Source organism: Ambystoma mexicanum, chromosome 11 (genome assembly GCF_040938575.1).
Source record: "Ambystoma mexicanum isolate Mex_15411 chromosome 11, UKY_AmexF1_1, whole genome shotgun sequence".
Classification (NCBI taxonomy): Eukaryota; Metazoa; Chordata; class Amphibia; order Caudata; family Ambystomatidae; genus Ambystoma; species Ambystoma mexicanum.
The window spans coordinates 29595600-29623437 of NC_090934.1; the positions used below are offsets into that span (position 1 = coordinate 29595600).

Below are 27838 nucleotides of genomic sequence, written 5' to 3' on the forward strand. Positions count from 1 at the left end.
TAAATCAGTCCTCGACAGCTCTTGGATTACATCGAAGGAAATGCAGCAGCAATCCTCCCCTCCAGCTGGGTTTCAAGCATCAGCTTCAAGTTTCAACTACACCTTCTGAACAAATAATAAGTGAGAGCTCCCCAGATACACACACCCGTCCCCAATTCACTATGGCCGAGCCAGGCTCAGCCAGCCAATCACACAGAAGGGCATTCATGCAGGCAGCCAGCCAATCAGGCTCACAGGCATTCAGGCCATCCACTTCCAATCAGACACCCATAACAAGGAATGTGGATTGGGGAAAGCACCCAGCCTTTCAGCACACCACACTACATTCATGTCAGTTTCAGGCAGGCCTGTCTCATTCATTGTGTCACACACACAGAAACCAGACACCCATAACATGAAGTGCATATTGGTCACAAACTCCATTCACCCAGGTCCAACCCCAAGGGTTTACCCACAACATGCAGTCACTGGGAAGGTTCCATCCAGTCTGGCCTGGATTTGGCACCTCCCTCCCTCCCACATGTTTCTTCCAACAGCCAGTCAGGGGAAGGGGACAGAGTCAGGGATTCCCAGGACTTGGGAAAACAAAGCAGCAGGCAAGGAATCCACCGATTCCTATGGCAGGGCCTGGGTATCCCAAAATGGAGGATACTCTGAGCTCATGTCATAGCATGAAGCTGCCACCAGCCCATACCCTCCTGAAAACTGCTTGGCCAGCTGTCTCCCGCAGGTGGTAATATATAATGCAATCAAAGCAAGCACTGGGGGCTAACTACAGTGTTTGGTGTTAGGGAGAATTGCCTAGCTTAGAGACCCCCAGAAACTTTGCTGGATTTTGAGCACTTTTTTTTCTTTTAACCTAGAGAGAGTGAGACCCTTTTCCCCCGCTCATGTATTTTAATGTGATTCCTGAGCTTTAGGTTTCTTTTTGTTTACGGAGCCTGACAAACTCCATAGGCATCATCTTTTACATTGTCACACAGCACCTTCAGTGCAGTGGCACAGGAAAGTTTCAGATTTCCCAACGTTTAAATGCCTTCTGTGGGATATGGAACAAGTTACTTACCTGTAACTGTTCTCCAGCATGGGTCTGGCATGGATTCACATGCTCATGAATATTCCCCGTCGTCAGGCTGGGAATCCTCGGTAAAGAAAAATCAGTATCAGTTTCGTTTCTGATCTGTCTTTCGTAGTAGTAACAAATATCAACAAACTAGGCCTTGATTATGCCAAATTTAACATAGATGGTAATTCTATCAAAGTATCCAGGGAAGTAAAAACCCTCGGCTTTTATTTGGATGCCACTGTCATTCACTAAACAGGTCAACTCACTAGCATCCACCACTGCGTATACGTGCAAATTAATAAGAGCATGCAGACCATTCCTATCCAATGACAGCTGTATGATCCTGGCAAGAGCACTCATACTATCTAGGCTCGATTATTGTAATGCCCTTTATAACGGTGCTAACAAAGCCATTATCCACAGGTTACAAATCCTACAAAATAATGATTTGAGAGCTGCCCTCGGCATTAATAAGAGAGATCATATCTCCACCACCAGACGCCAACACAAATGGCTCTCCACAGACAACAAAATCAAACTAAAGTTGGCCTCCCTAACCCATAAAGCCCTCAACAATGCCGCCCCCAGTTATCTGATGGACAAGGTAAAGAGAAAGTCTTCCATCAGACAAACAAGATCTATCAATTCAAACTGCCTGATAATTCCCAGATTCAAACTCTCCACCATTGGTGGCAACAGTTTCCCGGTGAAAGCTGCCACATTCTGGAACTCTTTGCCACACAAGAGCTGATCAACCATATTTGCACTTTAGAAGGCACCTCATCAGTCACCTGAATTCCAATAACCCCTGTACTTCGTTGCACTTTCTATACCCATGTATAGATATTGATACCCTTGTTTGTGGCCTTGCCCTCGCCTCCAACAGCCCTGTACACACCTGTATATTTCTCTCCTGTATAGATATTGATTTTTCATGTATGAAGATTTGTATATTTCCTATTCCTGTAATCCTTGAATATTCTTTACTTCAACTGTATATTTCTGTAACATTGTAAGCTTCGAATTATCTTTTTGCCTGCGCCCTGTTGCCCCTGGGTAAGGTGCGCCATACAAATAAATAAACAAACAAACAATCACTGATCTCTGCGTCATACTGACCACAGCCAATGACTGCCATCTCCCTAAGCCCCGCCTCTGGCAGCCATCTTCAGATTTGGTAGCACATGAAGTAGCAGTATGACCAAGTGAAGAGCCGCAGAGGGGTAGGCGGGAGGGTTCGCATGTGAATCCATGCCAGACCCATGCTGGAGAACAACAGTTACAGGTAAGTAACTTGTTCCTTCTCCAGCATGGGGTCTGGCATGGATTCACATGCTCATGAATAAAGAATACATAGCAGTATACACATGCACAACCACGGGAGGTGGCAAAGGCTCAACATTAAGCATTACATCCAAAACTCAACATTAAGCAATTCTTACCTCTTCACCAGGCTCACCTTAGGCAAACAGGTTGCGCAGCACTGCTTGGCCGACCCTGGACTCCTCCCTGGAATCCCGATAGACGCAGTAGAATTTCGTGAAGGTGTGCGTCGACCTCCACGTAGCAGCCCTGCAGATGTCCAGCAAGGGCACACCAGATAGGAATGCCGTGGTAGCTGCGATCGCTCTGGTGGAATGGGCTCTCGGACGGCCAGGCAGCGGTCGGTTTGCCAACCGATGACAGTACATGATACAGCCGGAGAGCCATCTGGAAATGGAAGCCTTCGAGAGAGCCTTCCCCTGATTGACAGGCCCAAAGTTCACAAAAAGTTGTGACGTCTTCCGAAAACTCTTCGTGCGGTCCACGTGGAACTTCAGCGCTCTAGCCACATCCAGCGAGTGCAAAGTCCTTTCAGCCGACGACGAAGGCGACGGGAAGAAAACCGGCAACACCAAGGGTTCGTTGAGGTGGAAGTCCGACGGCACCTTGGGCATGAAGGAGGGGTGCGTCCTGAGCACTACCCTCGTGCCGTGAAAAGTCAAGTACGGGGGCTTGCAGGAAAGGGCCTGGATCTCTCCCACCCGTCGTGCGGAGGTGATGGCCACAAGAAACGCTGTTTTCCATGACAAGAACTTCAACGGAGCTGAGTGCAGAGGCTCGAACGGAGGTCCCATGAGCTTGGTCAGCACCACGTTGAGCTCCCACGCCGGGGCCGGGGCCTTCACCGGCGGGAACGATCTGAACAGTCCCTTCATGAATTCTTTCACCAGACGATGAGACCACAAAGACGTCCGTCCGGTGGTTCTGGTGTATCGGGAGATCGCAGCAAGATGAATCTTGGAAGCGTGTGCCAGTCCAGCCTTGGCCAGCATCAGCAGGTACGGCAGTACTTGAGGAGCCGTAATCCGTAGAGGGTTAATCTTCTGTGCGTGGCACCAGACAGAGAACCTCTTCCATTTGTGTCCGTAGCATTTTAGAGTCGAGGACGCCCTGGCCTTTGCAAGAGCCTCTCTGCAGTCGGCCGTTATGTCGTAGCCTCCAAACTCTAATGCTGCAGGAGCCAGGCCTGCAAGTTCAGCGACTTCGGGTCGTGATGGAGGATGGCGCCTCCTTCCTTGGAGAGAAGATCCGCGTCCACTGGCATCTTGATTGACGGGGACGCTGACAAGTCCAGAAGGTCCGGGAACCAGATCTGCCTCGGCCACGCAGGTGCGACGAGGATCATCCTGCACCGTGACCTCTTGAGCTGGTTGATGAGCCCGATCAGCAGCGGCAAAGGAGGGAACGCATATAGGAACAGGCCCTCCCAGGGGAACGAGAAAGCATCACCCATGCTCCTCGGCTGGGGAAACCTGCTGGCGAACCTCCGGCACTTGGGGTTCGTCGCCGTCGCGAACAGATCGAAGAGGCGGTCCACTAGATCCTGTCGTAGTTCCCACTCGTGGCACGAGCGCAGCTCTCTGCTGAGCGAGTCGGCGATGGTGTTTTTTATTCCTGCCAGATGAAACGAGTTTCATCCCTTGGGCGACGGCCCAATGCCACAGATCCTGCGCCTCCTTGGACAGGGCTGGGGATCTGGTACCGCCCTGCTTCCTGATGTAGAACATGGCGGTGGTGTCGTCGGTGAAGATCCTCACCACCTTGCCCTTGAGGGATGGAAGAAAGGACCTTAGGGCCCAAAACACTGCACGGAGTTCCAGGACGTTGATATGGAGGGACTTCTCCGTCGGCAGCCAAAGGCCCCTCGCGTGCAGATTTTCGGTGTGCGCTCCCCACCCTTCCAGGGAGGCATCCGTGGTCACTGTCTTCTGGTGGCCCGGGGTCTGGAAGTCCATGCCCGCCGTCAGAGGCACGCGGGTGCCCCACCACCGGATCGCTCGTCGGAAGCTCTCGTCGAGTGATCCTGTCCTCGAAGCTGCCCGTCATCTGGATCCAGCGAGCGTCCAGGAACTCCTGTAACGGGCGCATCCGAAGTCTGCACAGGCGGATGAGATAAATGCAAGACATCATTCCGAGGAGGGACTTGATGGACCTCACCCTGGACGCGTCCGCAACCAGCATCCGCTGCACCTTGCCCAAGATGGCCCTCGTCCTTTCCTCCGACGGAGAGGCCAGAAGCGCCACTGTGTCGAGCTTCGCTCCCAGAAACAGTGCGTCTTGTGCGGGCACCAGGTGGGACTTAGTTTATGGAGAATCCCAGGTCCGTTGAGTAGTTGGACGGTCCTCGCCGTGTGCTCCGCGGCGAGCTCCTTTGTCTTTCCTCCGATGAGCTAGTCATCCAGGTAGGGGTAGACGTGGATCCCATCCAGGCGCGGCCGCGCCGCCACCGGTGCGAGGCACTTGGTGAACACCCTGGGTGCCGACCTCAATCCGAAGGGAAGGGCTCTGAACTGGTAGTGACGCCCTTGGACCACGAATCTGAGAAACTTTCGGTGTCCCTTTAGGATGGGGATATGGAAGTAGGCATCCTCCAAATCCAACGACGACAGGAAGTCGCCCTCCTCCAGTTGACTCAGGACGTGTTGGAGGGTGACCATCCGGAACTTCTGTGCCTTGATGAATTTGTTCAGTCGTCGTAGGTCCAGGATGGGACGCCATCCTCCCGTCTTCTTCACGAGGAAGTATCTCGAGTAAACTCCGGAGCCCCGAAGCCTCTTTGGGACGAGCTTGATGGCGCCTTTCTTGAGCATCGCCTTTACCTCCAAGAGAAGTTGAGGGACGTGATGTTCCTTCCTGGCCAGTGGGGGGGGGGGGGGGGGGGGGGAGGGGTGGGACGCGCGGGCATTTCTTTAGAATCTCGAGCGCGTGACCCTGGGCCAGGGCGTCCAACACCCAACGGTCGGTGGAGATGGACTTCCACACGCTGACGAAGCTCGCCAGCCGACCTCCCACCGGGGTGCTTCGGTGGGGGCCCGACCCCACGGCCGGTTCAGTCCTGCTTCGACGAGGCTTTGCCACCTTGTCCTCCTTGGCGATGACGGCCCGACTTGCCTCGTCCCCTGTAGGCTAACTATTGAAGTCACCTGTGGGTTGTATGCCATCCCAAATGGGTATTTACTGATTCTCAATTTAAGAGTGTATAGTTTTGAAGTATATTTGTGTGGTGTTTACAGTGCTCCCTTCTGAAGAAGGCTTACATTAACTGACTGGTAAATAGATTAAGAATTGTTTCATCAAGAAACCCTGTGTGTAAGTGTTTGCATGAATACTTGTCACTGTGAATCTCTGTGCAACTCCGCTACAGCTCACACTGACCCCTCTTGAGATAAGCCTGGCTACTCGTCCACACTACCAACCTGTGTAGTACAGACTTATACCAAAGATTGGGTTGCTATTACCAGGAGGTCAGGGTTGTTTTAATGCACCCTAAGGGTACTGCATAGAATCTTGCCTAACATTGGTATTGCAATAGATCTGTAGATGTAAAGATTGGATGGAACTATTGATCACTACTTTGTGTAAGCATCTACTTCGCTTTGTTTATTCATTAAGTAAGAGGAAAGAGACTAAAAGCAGAGTGGATTGTGTAGCAGGCAGAGAACCGAGCAAACTAGATGGAATATTGTAGTTTGTGGTCATCTCAATTTCAGGGTACCTGGTATAAAGCAACTGGGTGATATTTAGAATGTCAAGGAGTATGGACTCGCTTATCGGTTGAGCACCACTTGCATGATGTATGCAACCTGCAGGTTCCAGAAGTAGGTTTGCCATCAAAAGCATTTGATCATGTGATCATGTACATTTTCAAAAGTGTCGACTCGTCAATATGATGCATCTTCCCAAACAAAATGAATTATAGTTGACAATGAAATTTAGATACACCAACCTAAACTTTACTGTAAAGCATGGAGATGATACAGTATCAATAATCTAATTATGCATTATGTAACAACTTGCATTTTAGGGATAGAATTGCATGGCTGTCTTAAAAAAAAAGAAAAAAAAAAGTTACACATTCTGGTGTTTGCCAGACAGGATATATGAAAGTAGCATCCCGATTATTTTGGGTTTGCAATTATCTGAAAAAGAAATTATTGCCTAGCACGCTCACACATGACTTTAGCAAAAGAGTGGAGATGATTACTGCTGCACTTTTTCTCCATTAGGACGTGAAGAGAACAGAGAAAGAAGGGGAAGAGAGCATAGAGGGCAAGAGAGGAATGCAAGACGAGCTGTGCTTTCATTGAAGTTGGCAACTTAAATAGCTACCTTTGCTACACAAGTGTCCATTTGATTAGCAAACTGACAGAATTGCGTAGCAAACTGCAATGCAACACTGCTTATTTTATGCCTTGGGATGGAAGGGGGAGGGTGACCTCATTTCCTGTTTTCCATATTGCTCAGGATTCCTGCTTTACATACGGTGCAGTTTCAGTGAAAGGTCTTATACCTGCAGGGAGATATGGAGTCTGGCCATATGTGCGCTGCATTTACAGTTATTTATACATGGCTGTTTGCCATTGGGGTCCCCGTAACTAGCCCCACATTTTCAGCAGATACAGACACTTTACATTATTAACTCGCATGTAAACCAGGAAGATTCGGAGAGCAGCACTTTACCCGAGACTTGTGGGACATTTGTTGTACCTCTTTCCTAGGACTGTACCCCATTCCTAGTCACCACAGGCCAGCGTCAAGACACTCCCTCTTGCTCCGAGGGAGCTTCAATTAAGACAATTGAAAAGGGGTTTCACTGGAGTCAACCTTCAAAATCCATGGTTAGAATGTTCGTCTGGCACAAACCGGGGAGAAAGAAGCAGATGCCAATGTGTTCAGCAGAACACATGCAATATGAAAGACTAAACTTGCTTATGGTTCATTAGCAACATCCCCATTCTACCAGATCCATCACTGGCACGGCACAAATGGCATTAGTGTCCTCCAGAAGAGCTGGTGGCAAAAGTAGTATAGGGACTGCCCGAGAAGGTAACTACAATAAAACTGCAATGGTCCACAGTGTGTGAGGAGGATGCATTGTCAAAGCCAGGTGGGGAGTAACTAATCCACTTTCGATAATGCTGTGCTGGAGAAATACAGATGCAAACTCTGGAGAGGGCATAATGGGACCCCCATGATCACCATGGAGAACTCAAATCTCAACGTGGGCTAGATGATCCTCATTTACAAAACCCAGAACACCTACCAGGCCCCCTATATTAATGCCAGAGGTTTCTTGTGGGGTATGCCAACACCCACATCTTAAAACCCTCAGCTAGTGCATTGCTTCTGTACAACAGTGCCTCAATTGCAAGCTCTAACAGTTCTTGGCAACCAATGCAGCTGGAGCAGTAATACAAATCCCAATTGGAATGGGTTCTGCAGGAATTAAGTAGTTAAGAAGGGGAGATGTGGAATGGGAAAACTTGGTTTGCGGAAAGGCAGGGTGGCAGAGGGATTCCAACAGCTATTTAAAAACAAATTTAGATACGAATTTACATTTTTGCATTAACTGGTGAAGCAGGAAAGATTCGGTTTGGGTTTGGGGAAAAGAGCAGGAAGGCAGAACAGCAGGTGGGAGCAGAAGCAAGACCATGGAGGAGTGATGAGTGGAATGCTGGCTCTTATGCCAGTAATCACCATGTGGAGAAGGAGTAATCGCCCAGATGCTTATTCTTCTGTAAGCTTTTACATGTTAGTATCGAGAGATGCACAGAAATACACTACTTCCCCAGTACAGACTCTTACCCGGATGATCGTTTATGAATTACCCTGCGCAGCTTGCACCGCACAGGATTAGTGGGCCCACACCAACATCAAGAAACCTCTTCAACGAGAATGCTCCTCCTACTTATTTGTAGTCCAACCTCCCATAGGGCAGTAACTCGTTTAAAAAAAATAAAATAAAAAGAGGGGGGGGGGGTCGCCCTGTGGTCAGTGACTTATCCTGCATAAAATATGGAGGGCATGAGAGGTTACAAGCACTCGGGCCTTGCTTTACTAGCAGATCTTAAAGCAAGCGACTAAATCAGGAGATGGATGCAGGCTGCAACGTTAGGTCACCCAAGGTTCGAAACGGAGGGGAGCTGGGAGTATTTAGCTCCAGCTTGTAGCTTAGAAGTGCCTGGTTAGAGCGAGACCAACAGCTACTTTTGGCTCCCCAGGCCAACTAATGCTGAACAAATATACCCAAGCCTGCAGATAATTTCATGTGTAAAAAGGCTCAATACGCACGTTATGACAAATACACTAATTAATTTTCTACTGCGTACGCTTTGATGTATTCATTAAAATAATACTTTCCACTACTAGATGGCACTGTAGCATTTCTTTTGTCAGCAGCATAGCCTTTCTTACACATGATGGTGAATTTGTAACTGAAAGACCAAATCTGTGACAGCTAAGCGAGCAACACAAAGAATGCACTCTTTTAAAATGTGTTCATACCCATAACATCTAATAGCTTGATATGCTAAAAAGTAAAGTTTGCTTTGATGTCCTAAATTGAATAGTCTTCAATAACCATACATAACACGTTGGAAGTTTGTGACGAATCTCCAAACCTAAGTGAGTTTATGGCAAAACTTATTTTTTATGGCATTTTTAAAGCGCTGAAAATGAAGTGGGTAAATCCAGGATGTTTTGCCTTTTGCATCTTCTAGTTTCTCATGCAGGATGTGGAAAATAAGGTACAGCGATATTATTTTGGCACAAAATGCTGCTATAAGGATTTACATGTTATGATGCTTTACTATGCTAGTAAACTCTATAGGACATTATTGTAGGTCTTGAAACCCAAGATCTGGTGCCCGCGCAAGACGCGCTGTTTCTGGGAGCGAAGCTCGACACAGTGTCGCTTCTGGCCTCCCCGTCGGAGGAAAGGACGAGGGCCATTCTGGGCAAGGTGCAGTGGATGCTGGTTGTGGACGCGGCCAGAGTGAGGTCCATCAAGTCCCTCCTCGGAATGATGTCTTCTTGCATTTACCTCATTCCCCTGTGCAGGCTCCGGATGCGCCCGTTGCAGGAGTTCCTGGACGCGCGCTGGATCCAGACGACGGGCAGCTTCGAGGAGAGGATCACACTCGACGAGAGATTCCGACGAGCGATCCGGTGGTGGGGCACCCGCGCGCATCTGACGCGGGCATGGACTTCCAGACCCCCGGCCACCAGGAGACAGTGACCACGGATGCCTCCCCGGAAGGGTGGGGAGCGCACACCGAAAATCTGCACGCGAGAGGCCTTTGGCTCCCGACGGAGAAGTCCCTCCATATCAACGTCCTGGAGCTCTGTGCAGTGTTTTGGGCCCTCAGGCCCTTCCTTCCGTCCCTCAAGGGCAAGGTGGTGAGGATCTTCACCGACAACACCACCACCATGTTCTACATCAGGAAACGGGGCGGAACCAAGTCCCCAGCCCTGTCCAGGGAGGCGCAGGATCTGTGGCATTGGGACGTCGCCCAAGGGATGTTTCTGGTGGCGTTTCATCTGGCAGGGATAAAAAAAAACAACATCGCCGACTCACTCAGCAGGGAGCTGCGCTCGTGCCACGAGTGGGAACTACGACAGGATCTAGTGGACCGCCTCTTCCGACGGTGGGGCACACCCCAGATCGATCTGTTCGCGACGGCGACGAACTCCAAGCGCCGGAGGTTCGCCAGCAGGTTTCCCCAGCCGAGGAGCATGGGCGATGCTTTCTCGTTCCCCTGGGAGGGCCCGTTTCTATACGCGTTCCCTCCATTGCCATTGCTGATCCGGCTCATCAACCAGCTCAAGAGGTCACGGTGCAGGATGATCCTCGTCGCACCTGCGTGGCCGAGGCAGATATGGTTCCAGGACCTTCTGGACTTGTCAGCGTCCCCGTCAATCAAGCTGCCAGTGGACGCAGATCTTCTCTCCAGGGAAGGAGGCGCCATCCTCCATCACGACCCGAAGTCGCTGAACTTGCAGGCCTGGCTCCTGCAGCGTTAGAGTTTGGAGGATACGATATACCGGCCGACTGCAGAGAGGTTCTTGCAAAGGCCAGGGCGTCCTCAACTCTTAAATGCTACGGACACAAATGGAAGAGGTTCTCCGTCTGGTGCCACGCACAGAAGATTAACCCTCTGCGGATTACGGCTCCCCAAGTACTGCCGTACCTACTGACGCTGGCCAAAGCTGTACTGGCGCACACGTCCATCAAGATTCATCTTGCTGCGATCTCCCGATACACCAGAACCACGGGGCGGACGTCTTTGTGGTCTCATCGTCTGGTGAAAGAGTTCATGAAGGGACTGTTCAGATCGTTCCTGCCGGTGAAGGCTCCGGCCCCGGCGTGGGAGCTCAACGTGGTGCTGACCAAGCTCATGGGACCTCCGTTCGAGCCTCTGCACTCGGCTCCGTTGAAGTTCTTGTCGTGGAAAACAGCGTTTCTTGTGGCCATCACCTCCGCACGACGGGTGGGAGAGATCCAGGCCCTTTCCTGCAAGGCCCCGTACTTGTCTTTTCACGACACAAGGGTAGTGCTCAGGACGAATCCCTCCTTCATGCCCAAGGTGCCGTCGGACTTCCACCTCAACGAACCCTTGGTGTTGCCCGTTTTCTTCCCGTCGCCTTCGTCGCCGGCTGAAAGGACTTTGCACTCGCTGGATGTGGCTAGAGCGCTGAAGTTCCACGTGGACCGCACAAAGTGTATTCGGAAGACGTCACAACTCTTTGTGAATTTTGGACCGGTCAATCAGGGGAAGGCTCTCTCAAAGACTTCCATTTCCAGATGGCTCTCCGGCTGTATCATGTACTGTCATCGGTTGGCAAACCGACCGCTGCCTGGCTGTCCGAGAGCCCATTCCACCAGAGCGATCTCAGCTACCACGGCGTTCCTATCTGGTGTGCCCTTGCTGGACATCTGCAGGGTTGCTACGTGGAGGTCGACGCACACCTTCACGAAATTCTACTGCGTCGATCGGGATTCCAGGGAGGAGTCCAGGGTCGGCCAAGCAGTGCTGCGCAACCTGTTCGCCTAAGGTGAGCCTGGTGAGGAGGTAAGATTTGCTTAATGTTGAGTTTGATGTAATGCTTAATGTTGAGCCTTTGCCACCTCCCGTGGTTGTGCTATGTATTCTTTATTCATGAGCATGTGAATCCATGCCAGACCCCATGCTGGAGAAGGAACAAGTTACTTACCTGTAACTGTTGTTCTCCAGCATGGGTCTGGCATGGATTCACATGCAAACCCTCCCGCCTACCCCTCTGCGCTCTTCACTTGGTCATACTGCCACTTCACGTGCTACCAAATCTTAAGATGGCTGCCAGAGGCGGGGCTTAGGTAGAGGGCAGTCATTGGCTGTGGTCAGTATGACGCAGAGATCAGTGATTGGTTACTACTACGAAAGACAGATCAGAAACGAAACTGATAGGTGGGACTTGGCGTAGTTTACGGAGAATCCCAGGTCCGTGAGAAGTTGGACGGTCCTTGCCGTGTGCTCCACGGCGAGCTCCCTCGTCTTGGCTCGGATGAGCCAGTCGTCCAGGAAGGGGTAGACGTGGATCCCCTCTCGGCGCAGCTGCGCCACCACCGGTGCGAGGCACTTGGTGAACACCCTGGGTGCCGACCTTAGTCTGAAGGGAAGGGCTCTGAACGGATAGTGACGGCCTTGGACCACGAACCTGAGAAACTTTCGGTGTCCCTTTAGGATGGGAATATGGAAGTAGGCATCCTCCAAATCCAACGACGACAGGAAATCACCCTCCTCCAGCTGACCCAGGACGTGTTGGGGGGTGACCATCCGGAACTTCTGTGCCTTGATGAATTTGTTCAGTCGTCGTAGGTCCAGGATGGGACGCCATCCTCCCGTCTTCTTCACGAGGAAGTATCTTGAGTAAACTCCGGAGCCCCGAAGCCTCTTTGGGACGAGCTCGATGGCGCCGTTCCTGAGCATCGCATTTACCTCCAAGAGAAGTTGAGGGACGTGAAGTTCTTTCCTGGCCACAGGGGGGACGCGCGGGCACCTTCTTTGAAACTCGAGCGTGTGACCCTGGGCTAGGGCGTCCAGCACCCAACGGTCGGTGGAGATGGACTCCCACACGCTGACGAAGCTCGCCAGCCGGCCTCCCACCGGGGTGCTTCGGTGGGGGCCGGACCCCACGGCCGTTTCAGTCCTGCTTCGACGAGGCTTTGCCGCCTTGACCTCCTTGCCGACGACGGCGGGGTCCGCCTGACTTGCCTCGTCCCCTGTAAGCTTCCTGCAACGACGAACGGGCCGCTTGACGGTAGGTGGAAAATCATCCGCCGGAACCTTTGGAGGCACCCTCGCCTTCGCCGCTCCGAAAGGGCGGCCGCCGTTGCTGGAGAACTCCAAGAGCCCGGGCCGTCTCCGTGTCTGCTTTGATGGCTTGAAGGGAATCGTCCACCGTTTTCCCAAACAGGTTGTTTCCATCGAACGGCATGTCCAAGACTCTGGTCTGCACGTCTTGACGGAAGTCAGTAGCCTTGAGCCATCCACGCCGCCTAAGACACACACCGTTGCCCAACTGGCGAAATCCAGTGTCGGCGATGTCCGTCGCAATCGTAATGGCGTGGTCCGACGCCACCTCACCTTCCTGCAAGATCTCTAGGGCATCCGCCCTCTTGTCGTCTGGTAGGAAGTCCAGCAGGGGGGCCAGTTTGTACCACAGCTCCCTGTCGTAGCGGGCTACGATAGCCAAGGCGTTGGCCGCCTTAATCGTCGCTGCAGACGAGATGACCCTGCGTCCCATCGTATCCAATTTCTTTCCCTCGCCGTGGAGGCCGCACCCCCCCCCCCCCCGCTTTCTTCCTGGCCGCCGCGGAGACGACGGAGTCCGGGGTCGGCTGTGCCCACAAGGGGGCCGCGTCCGGGACCCGGTACTTCTCGTACCGATCCCTTCTAGCCGGCGTCGTGGATGGGTTCTCGAGGCCCTCATCCTATCGTCCAGTAGAGGCACGGAGAGGACCGTCTTCCTCTTGGCCTTGCGCCGTTGATAAAGGAAACCTTCCTTCTCCTCCGGGCAGAGCTCGGATGCCCTGGCGATCATGAAGTGAAACGATCCAACCTCGTCGTCCGTACACGTCGCTGCCGTGTCAGTCCCCGTATCATCCCCACGAGTCGTGGACGGGGAGGAGGTCTGAACAGGGCGCGATGGCTGAAAAAGAGGTGGAGGGTGAATCCTTCTTCTCTTAGGGGGAGGTCTCCCAGAAGGGCCTGGCTCTGGGTCCCCCGTCGGGAGCGGTTCCTCCGCTGGTGGTAACGGCAGTCTCGTCCTTATCTCCGAGCATAAGGACTGTATAGCCAACAAAATGGCTGCCGAGTTGTCTTGCGGCGCTGGTTGAGGGGAGTCCGACGGGCGGTCAGGGGCCCCGTCGGCAACCTCGACGATATCGTCGTCTCCTACGTCGGGATCCCTCCCGACAGGCTGGTCTTCTTCCACGCCAACGCCGTGGTTTAGGACCTCGATCAGCTCTTCCTCAGAGGTTGAGGCCGAATCCACGACGACCTCCTGCCCCCCCCTTTTTCTTCTCCGTCGGAAGTTTCACGGGGGTCCTGTCGATGGGCATAAAAGAGGACTCCCTCCGCAGTGGCAGGGAGACTGAGCCCCGAGGTCACCACCACTGGTGTAGCCTCTACAGGCTGAGCCAGGGCCGCCGCGACTGTCTCGTTAGAGGCCTTGGCCGGATGGATTAAGGCTTTCACCACCTTAGGTGCGCTCACCGCCTTCTCCTTGGGGGGGTGGGGGGGGGGGGGGGGGAGGACTGCCTCGCTCTCCCTCCGATGGGGCCTTCGAGCTCGACCAGGGCCTCTCCAGGAGCTTCGCCGGGTGCTCAGACTTCCTCTTACCCGAACCAGAGCGTTGGCTCGTGGTTGATGGTGCCGGGGAGGATGCGCCCTGCCTGGCGCCCGTAGAGCCCGACCGTTCGGCGCTCCCGGTGCCAGCGGACTCGCGGTGCTTGGCCTTGTGTTGGACCCCCGTCGCCGGGGCGTCCTCAAAGGTCTTAGAAGACTGCTCGGATTTCTTACTCTTCTCGCCTGACGGGCTCTTCCCTTCCAGCCAGTTGGCGAGACGTTGATGGCGGTCCTTCATGGCCCGCTCCGACATATTGCCGCAAAACGCACAGTCCTTCTCCACGTGCGTCTTGTACTCATGTAGGCAGTAAAGACAAAAGGAGTGTTCGTCCTCCTTAAAGACATTCTGAGGCTGGCATCCAGGGCAGACCCTGAACAGCTTTCCGGGCGTCGAGCTTCCCTTCTCCTGGGCCATGTCCGAGATGGGCCTGAGAAACTTCTGGAGTCCTCCAAAAGCGTAGCTCGACGAAATCTTCACCCTTGAGGGGCGTAGACTAATCCGACATGGGTCCCCGTTGATCGGAGGAAGAATCGGTGGAGCTTGAGGCTCTTTTTGACCGAAAAAAAAATCGAAGTTTTTGAGAAAAAAACGTGAAAAAATAGCACTAACGCTCGAGAGCAATAGCACGAGGATCCCAACACATGAACGTGCGGTAAAAATCCGAAGATGGCTGCCAGAGGCGGGGCTTAGGTAGAGGGCAGTCATTGGCTGTGGTCAGTATGACGCAGAGATCAGTGATTGGTTACTACTACGAAAGACAGATCAGAAACGAAACTGATACTGGTTTTTTCTTTACCGAGGATTCCCAGCCCGACGACGGGGAATATTCATGAGCATGTGAATCCATGCCAGACCCCATGCTGGAGAATGGTGCTCCTCTGCTAGTGGCTCCAATACTGCTGCATAGAATTGCATTATTGCTGCACTGGCCCTCCGCCATTCTTGTAACACTGGATTTGACAGGCAGACATGGTGTCACCAGCCAGTCAGAGCACCAGAGATTCTAGTATAGCGGACTGTGGTAGAACCAACATTCCATTTTCTCCCCTGTTGCTCCCAGCCACCGAAGGTGCTTGGGCCGTCCAGAGTACTGCCCCACACTCTGCAATGCCCCGTTATGCTAGGATATTGAGTCTTTCATTGCACACCATCTGCCATTTTCACACTTTCTAGCACCTTCAGGTTCTGCAAAAAGTGGGTGTTTCAGACTCAAAGAAAGGAGAGAGCAGTTAACTGATTGTAACATTGAAGCTGCACTAGAATATTCTTATTACAATGAGTAATGAAGTTAGATGTTCTACACAAGTAAGTTTGCCACTCCTCCACAGTCTCGGAAGTTAGTGCCTTTCCCAACATTTGAAGGGTTAGCCCCACCCTACATTTTAGCTTAGGTGCACCCCTGGATGTGTGCACTTGCATTTTGATAGGCAGGGAGGTGAGGGAAGTCTTTCTCCCAAACTGGCGGTGTTAATGTTTTACTGTGTGTGCTCAGAAAAATGTACTTGAACAAACGCAGTACAACTTTAAAGCTGTTACTTTCAAGAAAGTCTTCCATCACCTCTGCATATTGTGCTTTAAAATATACTATTCAATAGTTCTTCCCCACACCAGACCATGGGAGGAGTTAGGTAGAACAGTGGGAGCAGAGCCTCCAGGTTTGCCCTGCCTATTTTCTGAAGTGGCCCCTCCCATCACGACTTAATTCTCCCCCCTCCCCCCCCCACGAAATGTATGTTTTGTTGTGCCCCTGCATGGGAGAGGTCAGGTAGATCGGCTTACTCTCACAAGCCACCAGCCACCCCCACCTCTCCCCTCAAAGTGCTGAAATAAAGGGGCGGGAGCCAACACAGCTGCAATTATAGAGTTTTTCTATGGGAATGAGTGTGGGTACAACCTCTTCTGTTGGCGACCTTACATTAATTTTAAAGCTTCTCAGCTGGGTCGCATTGGTGTGGCAAATTTTTGGAGGACCCAATCCCCTACCTCCTTGGTTTGAAAACAGATCAAAGTGGTCTGCCACACAATGATTGCGCCACACAAATGTTTCAAGAATGCCTTCCTTTATATGTTGCAACTTTGATCACATGCAGCAACTGTGTGCAAATTTTAGAGTTTTCCATTTGAAGTCACAAAGCCCTCCATTTCTGGTTAACACGTGTTTCGGCTACTCAAGAGCCTTTTTCAAAACAAACAATTAGGGCAATAGCGCAAAACAATCATTCCATCATGCAAGGCCGACGAGAGGAATCTGGATTGGAAGCGCTCAAGGGATTTACCCGGCACTTTTTTGTGAAAAACGATGGAATATGATTGTTTTGCGCTATTGCCCTAACTGTTTGTGGGTAAAGATGTGTCCTGTTAACGTGTACAAATATCAAGCTTGCTAAAAAGAACATGTTCTATCAATACGTGAAAACAATGTCTGTCATTAGCATATGCACAGAGATGTGCTGTTAGCATGCACAGTGTAAAGGTGCAATTTACACATGCAAAGGACACAAATTTGCTCTTCAAATGCTAACAGCACATCTCTGAAAATGATGAAAGTAGATGTGCCTTTACCATGTACACAGAGTACTTGGCGTACTCGTTAGTATGTGTCAAGCGGAGATGCGTAGCTAGCATGTTTAGGGAGGATATATGCCTTTATCAAGTGGAGTGATGTGCTCTTACTATGTGCCCAGACGGGATGTGCCATTTGCATGTGGAGTGAAGGACTCTGCACAAGCCAGACAACTTTGATCTACAACGCTTTTTGTCTATGGGTCTGATTTTACGTATGCATTGGGTGTAGGTGTTGCATAAGTTTCACTCTCTTGTAGAGGCGAAAACTCATTTTTACTCTTGAAATTGCATTTACTCTCCAATTTGAAAAATCATGTGTAAAATACTCACCTTAAAAATATTATCTGGAGCACTGAATATACCCATGTGAATTTATCTCTGTGCGTTTGGGACAACCTTCTAAACAAACATTAGGACACATCTGTACGACATCTAAAGCATACGGGGGTCCTAAATAATGGACAGAAGGATATGTTTGCAACTTATGCGCAAGTTATATTAGCGGAACGCTATGTATTAGCTCCTCATTCCCCAGTGGCAGCTCCTGGTCATTGGTTAAGGCTGGATACCCAGGAGCTGCTTTTAGCTCCTGCTTATCCAATCGTAATTTCGATCCCAGTTACCAAATAAATACGTATTTATATATAGGCTGAGTACTAAATCAGTTTTAAACATGGTCTTAAAACAAAACGTAGACAATATAGTTAGAAGCGCACAGGTGTGTGTAGTGTAATTCGAAGCAAAACAGACTACCTTAGGTTCACAGCACCAATGCACATGTTTATCCTGCGACAATGCATGAGAGAAGTACATCTTGGCCATGTAGAAGTCCAACTGTACACAGTATGGGTTGCATTATTTGGGTGATTGGAGAGTGTGCGCGTTGTCTGCTGTGCATGCATGTGTCTCGCGTAGGAGTAAAGCTTTCAAGGCTAAATGGCACCATAAAGGAAGTAATTTAGGATTGACATTTAGGTGCTACATTACTTAATACCAAAAGGAATTAATAATCTCTTTAGAATGGTGGAAACCTTTTTCATTCTGTTGTGGCTCATACGTTTAAAGGACTACATGCTACAAAGCCAGTTTATTTATGTTGACATCTACGTTTAACAGTTATATCAGTGGCAGTTAGTCTAAATCGACATGTATGGGGCATTAAGAACAACCCCATAATTAATGGAAGATCTCAAAAAAAAAAAAAAAAAAAAAAAAAAAAAAAAAAACAGTCTTGCAATCTCAGAGAAAGGTTTACTTTCAGTATACCTGTACAGTAGCAAAAGAAGATCTGCCTCTCTTACCGCCTTTCTCACTATCATAGTGTGAAGCGTCAAACTGAGCGTCGTCGTTTGGGAGTTGTACGCTGGCGATTACTAAATGGTTCTGCTCATCAGAGGTGTGGGTCCCCAGTACCAGGCGATGGATGCTGAAGTCCTTCCCTTCGGGCCTGCAAGAGAAAAGACTAGCAGATTGACTGACTAATAGCATGGAAACAGCAAGGTCTATCATGAACTAATTCAAGGCCCTCCATTAGTGGAAGCTGAAACCTGCTCGTGAAGTTCCAACTTAAAAAAGAGGGTCAGCATTTTTCTCTAGTGCAACACAGGAGACGAATCCCAAAACAGAGCAGTCAACCCAAAGCCATGATGAATCGCAAGACAGTTTTGCCGATAGCTGTCTACGACTAAGTCCTGCCCAGAATCTGTTAGCAGTGGAGTTCTATTGACCAAGGGGAATCTAATTAGCAGAAGCCCCTCGCATCCCCCCGCTCTGGCAGACACAGTTGGGTTGAAAGCCTCATCGATCCTGTTCGGAAGGAAGACTTGCTGTCCAGTCTCTATGCAGACCCAGCACAGAGTGCATCTGTAACTCGCAGAGCCTGAGCCCTGGGTATGACCTAGGAGTAGAGACATGAAAAAGCATGGAGCTAAAGTAGAGGTACAGTTGGGAATGAGGAATCCATTTTTTACCTGAACCGTCTCCACTAGGACACAGCTGGCACCTCCTGGTACTTGGCTCATACCCAGTGAAACAGACAGCCTCACCGTACCCTACCCTCATACTCCTGCACAGATGCTCCATCAGTGACTCCACCTCAGTCCAGCTTGCTTGAAGAGCTGCATAAAACACTCCCTGCAATACCAGAGACTGCCCTACCTCCCTCCCCCATTAGGTCGCAAACTTGCAGGGATACGGAGCGTGGACTACTTCGGTCACAAACAGCTGAAAATTACAACTTATGGAGGTCCAATTGACTCAATACTGCCTTTGGAAAGACAAGCAAGCTTTTCAGAGGAGGTCGGGTCTTCATCATCAGAGACAATGCTTACACAAGGCATCAGAGCCAGTATCCCACTTGGCCAGTCCGTCCCAAGCATGGATTCCTACAAGATCATTTCCTGGAAGAGCAGAGAAATGTGTCAACGCACCGTACCCTGCCTCCCCTGATGCAGATGACATCATACCCAAAGGATCCACTTGACTTTGCGGGTGACCAGACCCAGCCGGGTCACGTTACTTACCTCTAACCGCTGTTCTCCAGCATGGTTTTACATGCTCATGAATATTCCCCGCCGTCAGGCCAGGAATCTTCGGTAAAAGAAAAACCAGTTTCACTTATAAACTGTCTTTCTCCCATAAACCAATAGTTGAGCTCTGGGTCATACTGCCCCCCCCCCTTATATGACTGCCCCCCGCCACCCCCTAAAGAACCTCCTCTGGCAGCCATCTTCAGATTTGGTAGCACGTAAAGTGGCAGTATGACCAAGAAGAGCCGCAGAGGGGCAGGATGGAGGGTTTGCATGTGAATCCATGCCAGACTCATGCTGGAGAACAACAGTTACAGGTAAGTAACTTGGTCCTTCTCCAGCATGGGGTTTGGCATGGATTCACATTCATGAATAAAGAATACATAGCAGTACAACATTACACAACCACGGGAGGCGGTAAGGCTCAACAGAAGCAATTCCTCACCAGGAGGTACACCAAACAGGTGTCACAGCACTGCTTGGCCGACCCTGGAATCCCTGTCGACGCAGGAGAATCTTGTGAATGTGTGCGTAGACCTCCACGTAGCAGCCCTGCAGATGTCCTGCAGGGGCACCCCAGACAGGAACGCCGTCGTCGCAGCGATCGCTCTGGTGGAATGGGCTCTGAGGGCCGTGCAGCGGTCGGTAAGCCAACCGGTGACAGTATGCGATATAGCCGGAGAGCCACCTGGAAATGGAAGCCTTGGACAAAGCTTTGCCATGGTTCACAGGACCAAAGTTCACAAAAAGTTAAGCCTTCCTTAAACTATTCTTGCGCACCGCATTGAACTTCAGAGCACGCGCCACATTCAGTGAGTGCCACGTCCTTTCAGCCAGCGACGAAGGTGCAGAAAAGACACAGGTAACACCAAAAGGTTCGTCGAGATGGAATTCCGACAGGACCTTTGGCATGAAGGAAGGGTGCATCCGCAGCACCACCCTCACAGTCCCAGAGACCTGGTGTAGCGGGAGATAGCCGCCAGATGCACTTTGATGGAGGCGTGCACCAGCCCCGACATAGCCAATGACAAGTACGGAAGGTTCTGAGGGGCTGCGGCCCTCAGAGGGTCATCTTCTGCGACCGGCACCAAGTCACGAAACGCTTCCACTTGTGCCCATAGCACGAGTCGACGATGCTCTAGCAAGAACCTCCCTGCAGTCCGCCGGAAGCTTGTACCCACCGAACTTCAGGCTGCAGGAGCCAGGCATTCAGCTTCAGTGATCCTGGTTCGTGGTGCAGGATCGCGCCTCCTATGGCAAGCAGATCCACGACCATTGGTAGATTGAGTGGAGGCGACGTTGACATGCTGAAAAAGGACCAGGTGCCAAATTTGACTCGGCCATGCCGGTGGGGGGTGGACAGGTGCCGAGATTCATCCTGCATCGGCACCCTTTGAGTTGACCGATTACTTGCAGTAGTATAGGCAACCGGGCGAACGCGCATAAGAACAGGTCTTCCCACAGGAATGAGAATGTGTCCCCCATGCTCCCTGGCCGGTGGAACCTGCTGGCGAACCTCTGGATCTTCCCCACCTGAAGAAAAAAGTGTGTCATTTTATCCTGCCGAAGCCCCAACTCGTGGCAAGAGCGCAGCTCCCTGCTGAGTCAGTGGCAGTGTTCTTGGGCGACGGCCCAGTGCCAAAAGTCCTGCGCTGGGGATCTGGTGCCGCCCCCCCCCGCTTCATGATGTAGAACATTGTGGTGGTATTGTCCGTGAAGACCCTCACCACTTTGCCTTTGAGTGACAGAAGAAATTACTTGAGGGCCCAGAACGCTGCCCGCAGTTCCAGGGCAGTGATGTGTAGATCCCTCTCCTACGGTAGCCACAGGCCTCTGGTGTGGAGACGTCCAGTGTGGGCTCTCCAGCCCTCCAGGGAAGCGTCCGTGGGGACCGTCTCCTGGTACAGGGGCTCTGGAAGTCTGTGCCCCCGGCGATGTTTGAGGGCACGCCCGACCACCATACTGCTCGACGGAACTCCTCATCGACAACAATCTAGTCCTTGAAGCTTCCAGACACCTTGATCCACCGGGCATCCAGGAATTCCTGGAGGGGTCACATCAGCAACCTGCAGAGCTTGATCAGGTAGATACACGACGACATGCCGAGCAGTGACTTGATGGCTCGCACTGCAGCGATCTTCAGTGCCAACAGCTGTAGTACCTTGCCCAAAATGGCCACAATCCTTTCTTCCGAGGGGGGCCCCCCGGCAGGAGTCCGTGCTCAGCCTGGCCCCCAGGAACAGAGCGTCCTGCGATGGAATCAAGCAGGACTTCAGATAATTCACAGAGAATCCCAGACCTGTCAGCAGCAGGCCGGTCCTGTCCGTGTGGTCGATGCCAATTTCCCTTTGGCCCGGATGAGCCAGTTGTCGAGATACGGGTACACATGAATCCCTTGCAGATGTAGATGGCCCGCCACTGGTGCCAGGCACTTGATACACACCCTGGGCTTCAACTTCGGTCTGATGGGAAGGGCCTTAAAGGTAGTGTTTTCCATGTACGACAGAGCACATGTACTGCCGATGCTTCTCGTGAAGGGGGATGTGGAAGAAAGCGTCCCCCAGATCCAGCGACTTTAGGAAGTCCCATTTCTCCAGTTGGCCGAGCACGTGTTGCAACGTGACCATCCTGAATTTTTGGGACTTGAGGAATTTAGTAGATGCAGATCGAGAATGGGACTCTGGCCCATTCTTACTAAGAAGTATCTGGAGTAAACTCTGGCGCCCTGGAGTCAGTCATTTTGGACTGCGCTCCATCGCCCCTTTTCTCAGCATGGCCCGTACCTCCTGCAGGAACCGAGGTATGTGCTGCACCTGCCGGGCCACCGGTGGTATCCGCGGACATTTCTGCTGGAACTCTAGAGTGCGTCTGTGGGGGAGAGCGTCCAGCACCAATCAGTCGGTGGAGACCTCGCTGACCAAGCCCGCCAGCTGGCCTCCCACTAGGGTGCATGGGTGGGGGCCAGACGTCCCAGCCGGTTCAGTCCTGCTTTGGGGCCTGCGTGCCATCTTGGGGAGCGACAGCAGCGGCCACCTCCGAAAGCCTTGGAACGAGACCCCTGTAGGCCTCCTGGGTTGTGAAATAAGAGTGGGGGGTGGGGGGGGGGGGTTGGGGGGGTGGGAGCGTTTGGGGAGGGGGGTTGACGGTAAGAGGACAATCATCCGCCAAAACCAGTTGACGGTCTTCCCGGATTTGCCTCCTGAGGTACGAAAGGAAGGTCGTGTTGCTGAGGCATGCCTAGGGCCGGGGCTGTGTCCGTCGGTCTTGATGGCTTGCAAAGAGTCATCGGCAGCCGTCCCAAAGCGATGGTCCCCGTTGAACGGCATGTCTAGGACCCTCGTCAACTTCCTGCCGAAAGTTGATGGCTTTCAACCAGCCACAACAACAGGCAGACACTGTTCCCCATCTAGCTGAACCCTGTGTCCGCAATAAGGGCCACGGTCCGATGCCACTTGGCCCTCCTGGAGGATCTCCAGAACCTCGACACGCTGGTCGTCGAGGAGGAATTCCAGCAACATGGCCATCTTGTACCACAGATCCCCGTCGTAGCAGGCCAGGATCGCAAGCGCATTTGCCGCCTTGACTGTCGTTGCTGCCGAGTAAATCACCTTTCGGTCCATTGCGTCCAACTTCTTCCCCTCGCTGTCCGGGGAACAGAGGCTGGTGATGGATTCGAGGACTTCTTCCTCGCAGCCGATGAGACAACAGAGTCTGGGGAAGGCTGTAAACGCAAGCACTTGGATGCGGACTCGGTACTTCTCCAGCCGGTCTCTGGGCGTGATTCTTCATCAGCGCCAGGCCCTCACCCCAAGCGTTTTCTAGGAGAGGCACTGCCAGAGTGGTCTTCATTTTAGCTTCTCGGTGCTGGTACAGGAACCGTTCCTTTTTGGTCTATTCTGGCGTCAGCTGGAAGAGCTCCGACGCGCAGGGGACCATGGAGTGGAATGAACCTGCATCGTCATGTGGATGTTGTCGCATCCGTCCCCGTATCACTAGGGGGCGTGGGGGCGCCCCTTTGGCCTTCAAGATGGCAGCTGCCACCAGTTCGATTAACAAGGACGATTTCACCTGGGCTTTCAAGGGCAGGTTGGTCACCTTACTCGGTGCCTTGGCCTGCTCCTGCAGCTTCCCGTGGTTGGCCGAAGGAGCTCTAAGCGATGGCTTGAGATGGAAGCAGGTCAATTTGATCGCGCACTGCTCGTTGCGGACATCCCCCCCCCCCCCTCCACTCCCCCTGACGGAAACTGACCTTTCAGTGGTTGGCCTGGTCTTGGACCCCAACGGATGGGGCGACAGGACTTATGAACCCGCTCCTCAGACCGGCCGGTCTAGGATCAGGCAGGCACACTGCTTGCCGCCCAGGGTAGAGGCCTTGGCGTTGAGCCACGCTATCTGCTATGTCGATCCTTCACGCAGTGTTTTGTGAATCCCAGGCAAATCTCACAATTCGCCATTTTGTGGTCAGGATGGAGACAGTAGAGGAACTGGAGTGTTTGTCCAGTTTGTCCAGTGTTTGTCCGTCCCATAGGCCGCAGCTGGAGCAGAGCTTGAAGAGAACCTCAGTCCTCCTCCAACATGGTCCGGCGTGCAGTGTAGGCCTGATGGCCTTCCGGAATCTTCGATGAAAACTCGATTCTAGCCCTTGAGGGGCGACGAAAGACGCTGACGAATGGATCCCTGCTTGCCGGTGGCAAGCACGAAAGAGCAAATAGGCTCTATTAGACAAAAATTGAAAATTTTAACAAACTCGAACGCAGAATAATGCTATGGAGCAAAACACGAGGACTACCAACACTTGAACGTGTGGTAAAAATCTGAAGATGGCTGCAAGAGGAGGGGCTTAGGGCTCATTGATTGGTTTATAGGAGAAAGACAAGTGAAAGCAAAACTTTATTTTACCAAGGCTTCCCGGCCTGACAACAGGGAATATTCATGAGCATGTGAATCCATGCCAGACCCATGTTGGAGAAATTGGAACACTTTACGGACAGCTCCCTATAGGATGAAAAGTATCAGGGTGCCGTTATTACCTAAAGGTTTGCATGCAAGAGAAAATGACTGCCAAGGAACGCCTCACAATAACTCCACAAGACAGACTTTTCCCCCTTCCCTCTTCCCCGCACTTGCGCTATCTGAATGACACATGACCTAGTAAGATAGTTATGTTGTCCTCCCTTTGCTTCCACCTCCTTTCTCGTACCTACAAACAGTACAAGCTCATTATAAATGTCATATCACATCATAATACTGCCTCGTAATAAAACTGCATGATTAGTCTCACAAGAGACAGGTTATGTTATTGAAATGTGTACAGTGCGCAGTCACCCGGAGGTATCAAGGCGTTAGGGAGGGAGAGAACCAATAGTTCAACAGCTGTCACCTAAAACAGAAATGTTTTAATGCCTTTCTGAAAGCCAAGTGATTTGCCAGTATTTTTAATGCCAATGGAAGGTCATTCCAAACTTGAGCAGCAGCCACCGAACAGGCCCGACCACCAATACGAGGAGGGAGGCACACAACAAGCCTGCCGAAGCAGATCGCAAGGGGCCCTTTTGGAAGGTAGCGGGTGAATTTATTCGGAGATACCCTGCCTCCTGTCCATGCAGCGTACGATGAACAATGCACAGAGCCTTGAACCCGATCCGCTGGGCTACCGGAAACCAGTGCAAAATACAAAAACTGGTGAAATGGGCCCCATAATGCAACCCCGGTGCGACATGAAGGGAAAGATTATGCAGGCGCTGGAGAAGTTGGCCTATACCCTTGGGCTGAGCAAAATATAGAGCATTACAATAGTCCAATCGGCTCAGCACCATGGTTGCAACCACCAGCGGACGCAGGGTGGCCAGTAACATGGAAAGCACCCTTTTCAGTATTTTAAGATGGAAATGGCCAGCTTGGGACACTGCAGAGACTTAACCATTCATAGAGAGGCAGACAGGACCACTCCTTGGCAGGAATCAGAAAAGAAAGGAGGAAGAGACGGGATCCAAGTGCGGTAGGCCAGGAACTAAGAGAACCAGTCCAGGACCTGACCAGAGATTCAGAACCGAGTCAGCAGTTTCAAAAGCCGCAGATAGATCTTTAAAAAAAAAAAATAAATAAATCAGGGCACCAACCCCACCTGCATCCACCAGCCTGCCCATATCGTCCTGAACCAATACCAAGACACTTTGTGTGCCCCGGCCAGGCCTGAAGCGAAGGCTTTTTCAAAAGGGGGAGTGGGGATGACTGTGGAGACCAAGTTCCGACAGGATACCGACCGAGGAGGTATTTATAGCCATCATATTCTCCCGCAATAACTTGGGGGAAAGATACCTCTCAACTGCCAATGGAGCCGCGTCTGAAGTAGCACCTGACTTCATTTGTTGAATGGCAGTGGATACCATTGCCTCAGTAAAGTGAGGAAAAGATGGCCTTTCTTTCAGTACAGTCAAGCCACTCGAACCTGATCGTTCACTCTCAGGGGTAGATACCGCTACAGGTGCTAGTATGTTAGCTCAGATAGTCTAAATCTTTGTAACGAAAAACTGAGAAAACGAGTCGCAAAGCTCCTGAGAAGGACTAACAATAGAAACCTATTCAGACGAGGAAGATGGTGATTTAACCATCGCAAAGAGAGCCTTAGGCTGACACAGCGAAGAGTCCATTTTCTGAGCTAAATAGGATTTCTTGGCAGCTGTACTAGCTGAGAAATAAGCTACAGAACATTATACTGGGCTCTGAGATCTGGGTTGTAGACAATACACCACTTCCGCTCAGCCTATGTTTGAGGCGAGCTATTTGGAGAACCACAGTTCCGACGGGAGCCTACCCTCATGGTTGAATAAGCCACAGAGGGGCCACTTCATCCGCTGCTTCTTGCAGAGAGCAGGAGAGCACCTGAGAGAGAAGCAGCAGGAGCCACCAGACATTTTGCTTTAACTGACAAGACAAAACCCTGCAAGTTGGCAGAGTACCAACAGTGCTTCCAAACTCTAAGCGGGGGGGGTTGGGTGGGAGGGTATTAGACTGTACCCAACCCACTTTAAGTATGCAGGTCACCAAATTGTGAAATAGTAATCAGACCAAAGTACAGGCTCAACAGACTGGAAGGTTAGCAGAGCTTCGTCAGCCAGTACCAGGTCAAGTGCGTTTCCCAGCCTATGGGTGGATCCATGAACATTTTGTGCAAGGTCAAGATCAGCCAGACTAGTGAAAAAAATACATCCATGGCAGGGGCCCTAGAGCAGTTAAATTTCACATTAAAGTCCCACAAAACAACACAAGGGTTCAAGAAGACAAACTTAAGAGCCTTGAGGAAGGTCAGGAAATGACAAGTAAGGAGAGGGGAGAACACATCACAACAATAGAGCTTCCATAGCCAAAGAGTGAGGGCAACAGAGCCGAGTAACCATAAGGTTAGATTTAAAGGGGGCGTGGCTAGCAGCCAGATGAAGAGGACGTTCCTGTTGAGAGCACCTGATCATCCGATAAATGATGTGTGTTGTTGCTGGAACAATTAACACAGACTAAAGAATGTGGGAACCCTGCTGCTGTCATAAAGAGGCAACAACCGGGAACGAATGAGCACTACAGGCAAGATACGCCACGAAACACTGCATGCAGACCAAGACTGGGAGAAAATGGCGGACATGGTGGCGTGATACAGAGGCGGCTGCGAGACCGAGCGGGCAGCAATAGAACAGAGCGGTATCTCACGAAGACATGGAAGACACCTTTTTTAAGCACTTTCCCCCCTTCAACTGAAGACGCACGGGGGACACCAGCGAGGCGGATAGAGACTCCCTCAGCTGTGGACTGGGTTGCTGAGGCTCTGCAACCCACGACAAGAACAGGGGAAGGAAGCTGGCGAAGAGGCACCGCAGCGAGTGGTGAGGAAGCGCAGTATGGACTCGACCAGACGAGGATCCCGAGAGCAAACCTGCCGAAGCACGATCAGGAAGCCAGAGAAGACTGGAAGAGTAGTCAGGACACACCAGCATGGGTAGAAATGCAGCAGGCGGCCAGGCCAGAGGGACCCAGAACCGGCAAAGAACGGAAATGCAATTGAGAAGACAGTGCCTGAGAGAATAGGCACCAGTCACAGTAAGGGGATGGGAGGGGAGGGGGGGGGGGGGGTCTGCTACAGGCTACCTGGCCCTTAATAGCAGAGGTTGTGCTGGTATGCTCTGACCCAGCGGCGCAGTGAGAGGCAGGTGATGGGCGCCGAGGGACCCCCTGCTGAGCCATAGAACCTGGGGGAAAGGACTTCTACGAGGAGTTCTGACCCGCACAGAGCGACAAGAGCACAAGGGACATAGTTTAGGGGCGAACCTGGAGACACGCCCGGCAGCGCCATAACATGTGGGAGGAACGGGACGCGAGGAACATTGCGAGGAGCAATAGCCGGCACAAGTTATAAAACACGTGGGCCTGTCGGGACACAGCGAGGAGAAGGCTGTTAACAAGCCCTCAGGAACAATTA

The 27838-nt window shown here is 51.6% G+C and overlaps 1 protein-coding gene across 1 annotated transcript in view; it reads right to left on the reverse strand.

Moving 5' to 3' along the window:
• The window catches only part of RBBP4 (RB binding protein 4, chromatin remodeling factor), a 110841-nt gene that overhangs the window by 49590 nt on the left and 33413 nt on the right, over positions 1 to 27838 (reverse strand). Inside the window, exon 3 of the mRNA XM_069622461.1 lies at positions 18145 to 18290. Within this exon, the coding sequence (XP_069478562.1) occupies positions 18145 to 18290 (146 nt within the window). The remainder of the gene's footprint in view (positions 1 to 18144; positions 18291 to 27838) is intronic.